A 12,161-nucleotide genomic window follows, 5' to 3' on the forward strand; every position below is an offset into this window, starting at 1 on the left:
TTTTGTCGAAAAGTGACAGAAAATAGAATCCTTTCAAAGAAGATCAAGCCGGGCCATTCAGTGCTGAGCAGATGTTGTGAGCAGGTAGCTCAAGGAACAGGGAGGACTTCAAGCATTCTTGAACAAAGACAATAATTGTGGTAACCATCATATCATTCGACCACGAGTCGCCTTACAGGAGAGAGTTCAGATTGATATTCACTCGAGCTGGTTTCTCCAAAATTACCTACCCCACCTTTAAGTAGATATGTTATGTTTGAGTTCAATCTGGTCCGGATGGCCTGGATTGTATACGTTACATGTTCTTGTGCTGCTTTATGTTTTCCTGAGCCGAAGAACATTTTACAATTGGGTGGACAATAAAGTTGCATTGCATTACATTACATTTCTCCTATGACTGAGCTGTCAGCAAATGAGTTGCATTATGGGTAATGTAGGAGCCTGTTTTTGCCAAGGATGGATGAAATAAAAAAAGATAATATATCTGTACCTGTGTTGTTGTTTTCTTTAGTATCTACCAGACACCAACAGTGTTTTAAGAATACGATAGTAAATTGTTACTTAAATTGAGGCTGGTGTCACACATACTGATCCCAAGATGAACAACTAACCATCATGATAAGAAGAGCTACGTTGAAGCATTTCTGTGTCGTGCTATTGGAAAAAGAAGGCCTCAAAAAGACATTCTGCTCAAAAAGAGTAATGACACTTGATGACAGCATGCAATAAAACATGTGTCTTGACCATTCAAGAAAAACTCTACAAGTACTTGATTAAGACAGCTACGCATCGCTGGGCGGATGTGTGTGTGTGTGTGTGTGTGTGTGTGTGTGTGTGTGTGTGTGTGTGTGTGAGATCCTGAGCAATTACACCCCATTAATACATACACAACGTGGCCAACAGTGTTGTGGCCCCATGCTCTGCAGCTTGCTTATTTGTTTTGTTTGTATTTGTTTGCCTTTGTGTTTCTGCAGCGAGCCGTAGCCGCTGCCTGGCAACAGCCAATCAGAGCAGGTAGAGAGGGCAGTCAGCAAATGCAAAACTTCAGATACACCCGCTTCATTTGATTATCAAATCAGAGCTTTGGGAGCAAACTACAGTCAGAAAAGCAGCAGGAGAGACGGGACCACTGTGGATATAATGTCCATCATCCTCCAAAGACCAGACTTTTAACCTCAATTAAATACATTTAACTGTCAAATTCAGTAAGTGAACATGACCCTATAGATGATCTATATTATGAGCAGTTTTATTAGCAGTACATCTTCATTTGACTAAGTTTAAGTTTTAATTTACTAGAAAGCAGGCATCCTATATTGAGATACATGATTCTCTAAAAAGATAATTCATTTTCTTTTTCTGGGCCATATTTACAGATTTGAGATTCTTCAGGTCATCATCACAGAACATAGAAGCAGAGAACTAAGCAAGAGAGGAAGATCTGACCAACTGAGTCAGGATGCTGGTTGGTGATTGTTCTCCATGTTGTTATAACACACTACATGGTAGACAATTGGCAGCCTTTATTTAACCTGTGTGACAGGAAATAATGAGAAATATGATGTGATGTCACGCCGCATAGAACATGCATGTGCTCATACTCAACAAGACGAGAACAACTGGCCCTGAAAACTTCTGTTTTATTTTTGCATTGCTTAAAACAAGGCCTGAGTAAATAAGGGAAAACTACACCGAATAGCTCATTCAGTCAGATGACATCCCATCATCAACAGTAAGTGTGTCTCTTTATATCACCCAATATGAACTGACAAACAATCCAAGTAAAAACCGTTGGTGATTCTCTTCAAATAATCTGATAATAATTTGACAAATTAATCTGTTATTGCCAAGAAGACTGACCATAATTATTTTCGAAATCCCTTTTATGTGCATTTTTTAACTGATCATCAAAGCATAGATGCACGACAAATGAAGCTCAGCGCAAGTTCAGACAGGAAGACCTATCACTCCGTATTGCACGTCATGGCAATACTCGCTCCCTTCACTAGATGACAGGGAGCGCCACTCCTTAGCCAACCTATCACTTCCCTCCATTCACAAGCCTAATTATCACACCTGTTAATCCCTCTGTATATGCTCTCCCCTTTTATATCAGCTGTCTTTCCGGTGCCAACGCGCAACGGTAGTGCAAACAAACCTCCGCGTACGATAAATCTAACCTCAAAGATGTCCAATTCGGACGATTCCGAGGACGAACTTTTCCAGGAGGATCTCAATCCCAGCCCTGACGCTCCGCCCGAGGCAGCTTCCCCTTCCTCAAGCTACCGGAGCTCGAGCACCCGTGCGGGTTCCCGCAGCAGCTCACATACAGCAGAGGCAGATCTCCTCACTCTTCAACTGCAGCAGAAGGGCATTTCCCTAGCCCCAGGTCTTACTCTCTCCCAGTTTCGCAAGCTCTCAGACCAAGTAGCAGGCGCCGTTCCCCAGCTCACGCCAGCAGCTCCAGCCGGCCCCTCCGACAGACCGGGGCGCGGCCGCGGGGGTAAGAGGACAAGGAAGTCGCCCCCCCCCAGGAGCTCATCCGTCCAAAAAAAATAACTTCCTCCCAGGCTCGCCCCATCGCTGACCAGCCCGGAAGCACCTTAAACCGGCCTGGGCCCATAGATACCAGCTTGGCCAACACCCTGCAATCCCTGGCCAAATCCATGCAACAAATCGACGCTCGCCTTCAGTCTATGGAAAGGGCAGCAGCCAGAGCCTCCACTTCATCAACTCACAGGGCTGCGCTTCCTGCCATGGCGCCGCCGGGGTTAATGCCGGTCCAAGCCCCTACATTCCCTCACAGTGTAGCCTCCCCTCATTCCCTGGCTTCCGCCCTCCCAGTCACTCTTTCCGGTAGGTCTTACATTCCCCAAACGGCGAATATTTCCCCCCGGCTTCGGGCAAAAATACTCGACGGGAAGGACATTAACCTAGTTAGCCTCATCCTGCCGTCCCCGGAGTGCGACAAATCCATCGCCACAGGGGGAAGCATCACCGCCGTATTCAAGGCAGCAGACCCCCGTCTCAACAGAGACCTCTCCATAGGGTATTTCCTGGTTGCTTTCGGCATCTACCGTGACGTCATATGCTCCGTCTACCCGGAAAGAAGGCAAGAGCTAGATGCATATCTTGCTCTGATCGGCGACCTTTTTCTGAAATACGGGAAAAACGTATTTTACTCCTACCACAAGAGCTTCTCATGTAAAGCAGCGCTTCACATTGCACACTCCAACATCCGCCTGGACTGGTCCATACTGGACACGGAGCTGCTCGTCATGTCCACAGGCGGCCACCAAGTCATGTCGTGCAACAGCTGCGGTGCTCAGGGCCACCTCGCCCAATTCTGCCCTTCAGTGCCTCTCTCCGCATGCAGAGCCCCCCCCCCCCCACTTTTCAGACTTCAGATAATAGACAAGGCAGTCAGGGGCAGCGCTGGCAAGACAAGCAGATATGCAGTAACTTCAACCAAAATGTCTGCACTTACCCAAACTGCTATTTCCTCCATATCTGCAGCGCCTGCAACGATGCTCATCCGAGGTCCGTATGTCCCAGGCGCAGCCGGCCTAAAATCCCCGCCCTGCTTCAGAAACCACATGGCGGGAGATTCTTCTGATCATTCACCCCTCCACCCCCTAACATCACTCGCTTAGCAGCGTCTCATCTACTCACCCGGATCCCGTGCTCTTAGAACCATATCCCCTTAGGGCTTCAAACACATTCTTATTTTATTTTTTATTTATTAATAAATAGATACAAAATGCATATGATATTATATAAAAAAAATAAAAAAATGAATTAAAAAAAACTTTGGTAATCATGCATATAACTGGTGGTAGTGTCATTAACATATCAGCTCACATATCATCGTCATGTTTCTATCTGGATTCTATTGCATCATCATCTAAGATCAAGGGCACGTTTACACTACAGGTCCTGTCGTGTTACATGGTTATTTCAAGTCACGTTCCACGTGTTCTGACCAAAGGGTCTCCGGCTCGAGTGAGCCAGGACGTGACATCCACGCATTTTATTTTCATGTTTGACCGGAAGGGTCCCAGGTTTGTGAGCCAGGATGTGACATCCACGCATTTTATCATGTTTGACCGGAAGGGTCCCAGGCTTGTGAGACAGGATGTGACATCCACGCATTTTATTCTCATGTTTGACCGGAAGGATCTGAGGCTCGCGTGAGCCAGGACGAGTCCACCCATGCATTATCCCACTCTTAGTCCTACGCTAGTCAATAACATGTCTTCTCTGTCCCCGTATAATTCTCTAATTATATCCATAAACCACCGCAGCTAGCTCGTAAGGTAAGAAACCCAGTACATCTCATTTCTTTATATTTCATTCTTTTGGGGATTCATCGGATCGGTTCTCCCTTCCCGAATGATATTCCTGCACAACGGGAAGCCCTGTATGTCCGGGACACCCTGTACGTCCAGGATGCCCTGTACGTCCAGGATGCCCTGTACGTCCAGGAAGGATGCCTGGGAGGCATCAGTACGTCTAAATCCCCACATGTATTAACCTCTCATTTCATCCATAGATTTCCACTGCATCCCACAAGGTAATATTTCTTCACGTTCAGTACTTCATACTTCACTTCTTTTGGGGGTTCATCGGAAACGGTTCTTTCCCTTCCCGAATGATATCCTACAAAACCTGGGCCTAATCGCCAAACACCATTTCATTCCCTTGTTATAAACTGTCATCATTATGTTTCATTTATATAATGTGACCGATAATAAACATGTATTCCATACATTACGTCTCTCCTGATTGAAATGCTTTTTTGTCATATTTTATACAAACATCTTGCATTTGATTAGGATTATATTCTCATAAAAAAATAGAGCTTAATTTAAATAATTGTCCTTTTACTTGAAGTCATTATAAAGAACATTGAGCACTCCACAGCACATGGCAGATCTCCTCCAGATACAGAGTGGCTGTTACACTGCTCGGCTGTTTACAGCTGCAGAGTGCCTGGAGGACTGCCAGCCTCATTCTCAGGCCATTAACTATTCTACAGCCTGCTCAGTGTGAGAGGGGAGTTGATATTACTGTAAATAGAAACGTGATCCTGGAAGTAGTGCAGAGGTAATGTGAGAGGAGGAATCAACATGGATGGAAGAATACAAGGTGTTGGAGTGTGAGGCTGCAGGATAGAATGCTTTGATTGGTCTTCATGGTGAGTTCACTTACCTTGAGGTCACGGTGGACCACGCCCGTCTGGTGGCAGTGGAGCACAGCCTCTAGGATCTGCTGAATGCAATGACTGCATGCAGACAGCAGGGGGCAGGGTTAGTGACAGCTCCCTCCCTGTCTGTGGTGAGGGGCTCTGACACTCAGGGCCCCTGGCCATGTTAGCATGACACTGTGGAGCAGTGTGTTAACGTACCCACCCAGCAGCCATACTGAGGGACAATTTAGCTAATTGGACCATTTACTCAAAGTTTCTGAATTTTTTTTGTATGTGTTGCCAAGGTCTCCAATTGATGTTTGCTATGATGACCAAGAAATAAAAACACAGCTGGAACGTGGTCACAGTCTGCTGCTGGGACAACACGGCCAAGTCTCCCTGAGTCTCAGAGCAGAAGTGTGGTTAGCCCCCGGCCGACTGGAGGCTGAGCCTGAGAGACGGGGGAGGAGGACATGGGGACTCTGTTACGTGTTCTTGCTTTGAAGCCAAACGTTTTGAAGAGTTTGTTGGTGTTTCTCCCTTATTCTGTCAAAACAACAAATTGGAAATGACTGAAACTAGTTTGATGCCATTGTGTTCAGTTCACTCGTACCAGGAAACAAATACATATTAGTTATTTGTGCACACAAATATTTGTTTCTTTATAGCTCCATGATAACTAAGCTATGTATGTTTTTTTATAATGCTTGATATAATAATCACTACTAAAGTGATCCAATGGGGACTATTAATACTATAAGAAAGTTAGACTTATTTGAATCACAATTTCAAAATTGACAAGGATAATTCTTATTCCTCTCAAATTGCCCTAGGGCAGCATTTCTCAAAGTGTGGGGCGCAGAGATGTCATATGTGAGTCGCGAATGGACGCGATGAACGGGAGATACTTTTTAAATGTTTTTTATAAATGTTTTGGACCTCAGGCCGGAATCAAACCTGGGACCTTGCGGGCGGTAGTGGACTGTTACAGCCGGAGGCTCGCAACAGCGGTGGACTTTCACAGTGCCGGAGCCTCGCAACGGCAGGGGATGCATTATGCAGCGTCCACAGGGCAGCGTGCGTTGAAGCTTGCCGGTGGGGGTATCTGGAGCACGACCAACAACCAATCACATTAATCTCCCGCCCCGGACACACAAGCACGCAGTTTGATTGGCTAGAGCTTGTACTGGCATATGATTTGATTGGCTGACGCTTCCGTCGAAGCTTGAAAAGTTGACATTTTCTCAACTTTCGAAGCGAGCAACGGAGGCAAAGCGACGCCACGGAACCACAATGCAGTTTGGCAAAGCCTGACGTCACCCCATTCAAAGTGAATGGGAAGCGGCGTTGAAGTTTCAACGCACGCTGCCGTGTGGACGGGCCGTTACTGGCGCAGCGGTGCTGTGAAAGTCCACTGCTCACCTATGCCAGAGCCAGCGGCCCACCGAAGGCAGCGGCCTACCGAAGCCAGTGGCCCACCAACGGCAGCGGCCCACCAACGTCAGCGGCCCACCAACGGCAGCGGCCCACCAACGGCAGCGGCCCACCAACGGCAGCGGCCCACCACCGAGAAAAGTCCCGAATCTCCAGATGGCCAATCCGAACATTACATGTTACTTGTTAGACGCTTTTATCCAAAGCGACTTACATACTCAATACTGTGGGCAATCCCCACAGGAGCAATTTGGGGTGAAGTGTCTCAGGGACACAACGACATGCTGACTGCAGTGGGGTTTGAACCTGTGACCCCCTGATCCGAACACCTACGGACAACCCACTACGCCACACGCCTCCCAAACCTGCTCACACTCACGAAACACTCATACACACATGCGATTTCAGTATGTTGTGTGAGAGTGTTTCACATGTGGGGCCGGGGCGGATCTACCGGGGTGGCAACTGCCACCCTAAAAATAGCCTTGCCACCCCAGCTGGCAGCTTTGTTTTGAAAGAAAAGTTGTGGCTCATCGGACATTTATGAGAGAACATCTCTAATATCCGAGTGCGAATGAATGCAGCACAAGCCGCGAGTCTTATAACTAGGGATGGGTACCGAGCCCCGGTATTAAACGGGCCCCGGGGCTGAATTATTAAAGACCGTGGTACCGTTAAGCTCCAACATTATCGGTCTTTTTATCGGTACTGGAGAAATGTAAAAATATGTCATCTGTATTATTGCTACACAAACATTATATTGCAGTTTTAGTGTCGCCAACTCCGTTTCTAATATGCAAAAAGACTGCCAAATGTGTATGATTATATTTTTAGTATTTTCGATCTTTCCAATCCAGACGAGAGATCTCTCTCCCCCGCCTGCTTGCGAGGGGGCGGAGCAGTTTACACACACACTCTGCTACATGCATGCAACACACACACACACACGCGGAGGAGATGGCGGAGAGAACGCGCTCTGAGGTGTGGTTAAACTTTACCCGTCTCGATGTGGACAATGCCCGTTGCCAAAAGTGCAATAAGAGTTTAGCATGTAAGGGCGGTAACACGAGGAATTTGTCTAAACATTTATCAAAAGTGCTCCACATTCAGACGGAGGAATGCACCGGGTTCGACTGTCTTTCTAGTAGCTCTGTAGCCCCATCCACGAGTAATGTTTCCATGTCAAGTGTTATGTATGATTAAATCAGCATATACTTCTGCCAGGGGATGCCACCCCTCAAAATCTCCTGCCACCCTCTTGCCACCCCATGAATATTTTTCTAGATCCGCCCCTGGACTATGTGAACGGTATTTCTGAATAATGTCCCTAACGGCGGTTGTTATTATTGACTGATGTTATTTGTTATAAGAACTTGAAGTTATTTGAATACATTTGACAATTTTAAGCTTGGCCTACCCAATGGTAGACCAAGCTTAACATTTTCAAATGTTATCAATATAACACAATTGCAAAGTAGGCCCTTTTTCTATATTTTTGGAACTCAGCCTATTTCAGGCAAGGATTGACACCATTGCACTTTTATTTTCTCTATTTCTGAACTGTTATTTGTTATAGATATATTTTTATATTGTTATTGAACGATACATTTGACAATTTGACAAAAAAGTTTGGCCGACCATTTTATTGGAGCGATGAGGGACAGGTGGGGCTTGAAAAGGCCCATCTGTTCAAAGTGGGGAATGACAGAGACTTTGAGAACCACTGCCCTAGGGTGAGCTACATCCTCTGTTAAATATCCAATTTTATAGTTGATGTTTATTACATAGGTTGTGGAGCTAACTGACAGTGGAGGGTTTGATGTTGAAACACACTACAGATTTTATATAATAAAACCTGCAGAACTAGACAAATCTAAAGTCCAAATTTGGAATGCAAATTGTCACAGGTGTTTGTCACCCACAGGTGTTTGTGTCTCCCCCCCCCTCAGGTGGAGCCTCTCAGTGGTTGTGTCAGAGCATGGCGTTTGACAGATGTTACATGCACTTCGTGCCCTGGCATACCGCCTCCTCTCCAGCCAACCTGCCCACAATGCCCTGCAGCGGATGGATTTTAGGTGTGTGAGGGTAACTGGGGGAGGGGGTGGGTTGGGAGGAGGCGGCACTCAGTGAAGGTTAATTGGTTGATTGATCAGACAGTGGAGGAGCAGGCAAGGTGCCACAAGAGGGCAGAACTTTTCTTTTAGCTATTACTGTGGTCACTTACTAACCTTAAGGTCCCTGTGCACTATGCCATTTACGTGGCAATGATTTACACTTTCTAGAATCTGCTGTATGCAGTGACTGTGGGGGAGAGAGACCAGGCCAGAAGCAAGAAGGAGAGGAAGAGGGAGAACAGGTACATGTCAGGAAACAAAGGAACAGGCTGACAGAACACACCAAACACACAAAATAGCTTATTGACAAAGGATACATTTTAAAGGAATAGTTCAACATTATCAAAATAAAAGATTTGCTTTCCTTCAAAAGATAGATAAGAATTGTTTTTATGATGGTGGAGTCAGGATGCAGTTAGCCTGGATTAGCATAGACTGAACACGGAGAAACAGCTGGCCTGGCATGTTAGGTACTGCAGCGTCTCCAGAGTCAATAAACACAAGTATAGATTCTTCTAATAAAGAAATGTTTCCTAAAACAACAGAAAAGTAAAAATCACTGCTCGATTAGTGAGAGTTTCAAAAGATGTTGGTGGTTGATTTGAACTCTATACAAAGCCAGGGTTCTGTTCTCCCGTCTTTCCAGTCTTTGTGCTTAGCTAGGCTAACCACATCAGTATTTAACACATGTCACTCTTGGAAAGAAAGCACATAGTTGAACTGTTTCTTTAAGCAATTTAAATAGACAAGTAATGACAAATACATATGATGCATGCCCATTGTTTAAGCGACTTCAGAGGTCATCTTTAAATTAACTTTTACAAACCAATACAATCCACATCAAAACAGAATCCAGATCCTTTCATATTAAGCTTTTGTTTGTTTGAATTAACAGTTGTCTAATAAAGCTGCAAAACAGTTTGTAACTCTTGGTGAGGTTTTTCTTATTATTAATATTTTTCAAAACTGAACCTTTACAACCAAAGTAAGTCATTTAAAAGAAGCTTCGTTATCATTGCTAATGTATCTGACTATCTTATTCCCATGTGAAGCCCCTAACATTATGGAGACAGTCGTCTCAAATCATTTGTTTTCAACATATAACAACAACTGCTTCTATTCCAACAGCCTACTGCTTAAAAGGAAATGCTGTAAAGCTGCTTTACTGAACCAAAACAGACATGGTTCTTTTTTGAGTGTTTTTTTTAATAGGAGTAGAAATTGGGGGGGAATAGATCCATAATCAAAAAACAGAGGTAAAACTTGAAATGTGTAAAGACAGTTTTTGGCTCTCAAAGGCATATCAAAGGCCGCACCACAGAAACGTTTGTAAACTGCATAATTAGCAAGGTTTGTTGTTTAAAATGCGTGGATCCAAAAGGTATGTAATATGCTATTTAAAGATTTGCAGTTGTATTAACTGTTATATAGTGCATATCTCCTTGAATATGCATTTGGTGCCAAAATAGACTAAAAGGATTTCACACCACATTTCTAAAATACATTCAGAAATATCAAACAGATAAGACACAGACCTGGCGTCGGCCTCGCTGTAGTACTCTCTGGCAACTATGTCCTCAAACAACTCTCCACCGGTGACTCTGAATGGAGGGGAAACAAAGACACAGACAAAACTAGAATAAGACAGCAGGAAAGAAAAAGCATTGTCTGGAAATGACGTTAATTGCAAAACCACAGATGCTAATGTCTGCGTCTGGAGGGTGTGCTGGATGATGTTGCTGGGTAACAAATCTCTCCAGAAGCTATTCTTTTCCATACCAACTGAAAATAAATATGTTGTGCTTTTCGCGCCCTAATGTTGAAATCATGGTCGTACTGTATGTGGATAACGTTCATTCAGCTGGAAGAAGTTCAGTGTGTTTCCATGAGGTCATGGACAGAAGCCAGAGAGAGGATCCTGTGCAATGCCAATTGCAATCGAGGTGCAGAAGCAAATGTACATCAAATAATGACAAGTTACTTCCGAAGGTTTCAATTCAAAGGTACAAAAGATAAGCCCATAGCACAATGTATGTTAATATGATGAAGGGTAAAGGGAGACTGCCAGTTTTAAACTTCAAGACTACGTTACATGCTGGCGCTTTGATCCAAAGTGACTCTCATACAGTACTTCAATATCGTAGACATGCCTATGGGAGCAATTTTATGGTCAAGTATCTTACCCACCCAAAGACACTTTGACAGATGACTGCAGAAGCTGAGGATCGAACCACTGACATTCTGCTGGCTAGATTTCCCCTTCGCCTCTTCTGTCCTTAGTGAGGTTATCTCTTTTGTTGAATTCTACCCTTTATAGTATTTGTATCCCATATGTATTGGTATTTATTAAACCCATGTTACACTGTTATTATACCCATATTGCACCCAAGCAACAACAATATTACCCCCAGGATACAGAAACCATTTAAGGTTTTGTATTTAGTTTCTCTAACCATATTAACCATGTTAGTCAGTTTTCTAAAACATGGACAATGACTTGAAATATATTTTAAAGCTAAACATTTCCGTGACCTGTGGAAAACATGAACACTCTCCAAAGGTTTCTATAAATGATGACCTTACGTGTGTATAATATTTTTCTTCTTTGTGGGGTTCTGCCCCCAAAAATGAGTTTTAAGTCCTGAGAAAGTCAAAGAAGACTGTGTGTAAAACTTCACTGCCCAGCCAAAAAAAAGTAACCACTTTGATTTAACTAGGCCAGTAGGTAAGGACTTTCCACTGGATCATAACTGAATAGTCACTTCTTTAATGTTTGTTCTTTCTGATGTAAAGTCAAGGTTGTAACTGTTTGCAATGAAGTCGTGGGGCGCTGAACTGTTCTTTTGATTCTTTTGATTTATGATAGTAATTACTTGTCTTTCAAATTTGAAGGAGGGTGAGCAAGCATCTTGAGGAACATTCATCATTATCTCCTCCAACAAATATAGTTTATTTAATAATAACACTGAATATGTGAATCATAAAAGGGATTGACAGCTGAATGATATGATTGTTAATATTATCATATTCATACGGACAAACATCGATGAGACAGTTAATTAATGTACTTATTGCAGCAGTGAAACAAACTCATTCAGTTATTGTTCAGTTAAAATTCATTAAATGATGTGCCACAATAATGTCACCAAATGTTATTGAGTTAAAATATAAATATTGTGGCTTTCCAAGTTAACATTGATTGATACAGTATGACTGCCATTAAATCATCACACACACACACACACACACACACACACACACACACACACACACACACACACACACACACACACACACACACACACACACACACACACACACACACACACACACACACACACACACACACACACACACACACACACACACACACACACACACACACACACACACACACACACACACACACACACACACACACACAC

At 43.9% G+C, this 12,161-nt stretch overlaps 1 protein-coding gene across 13 annotated transcripts in view; it reads right to left on the reverse strand.

The window, feature by feature from the left end:
* Positions 1 to 12,161, reverse strand: part of LOC117547272 (calcium/calmodulin-dependent protein kinase type II delta chain) — a 115,318-nt gene that overhangs the window by 52,003 nt on the left and 51,154 nt on the right. For 8 of the 13 annotated variants that reach the window (XM_034217868.1, XM_034217865.1, XM_034217864.1 and 5 more), the window contains exons 5-6: positions 10,272 to 10,337; positions 5,212 to 5,284 (exon numbers count right to left, since the gene is read on the reverse strand). In XM_034217868.1, coding sequence (XP_034073759.1) covers positions 5,212 to 5,284; positions 10,272 to 10,337 — 139 coding nt within the window. Of the gene's footprint in view, positions 1 to 5,211; positions 5,285 to 8,850; positions 8,924 to 10,271; positions 10,338 to 12,161 lie in introns of all 13 variants that reach the window. The other 5 variants (XM_034217866.1, XM_034217870.1, XM_034217867.1 and 2 more) reach the window with 1 other exon arrangement.

The sequence above is a fragment of the Gymnodraco acuticeps genome, unplaced genomic scaffold (assembly GCF_902827175.1).
Source record: "Gymnodraco acuticeps unplaced genomic scaffold, fGymAcu1.1, whole genome shotgun sequence".
NCBI classification, from domain to species: Eukaryota; Metazoa; Chordata; class Actinopteri; order Perciformes; family Bathydraconidae; genus Gymnodraco; species Gymnodraco acuticeps.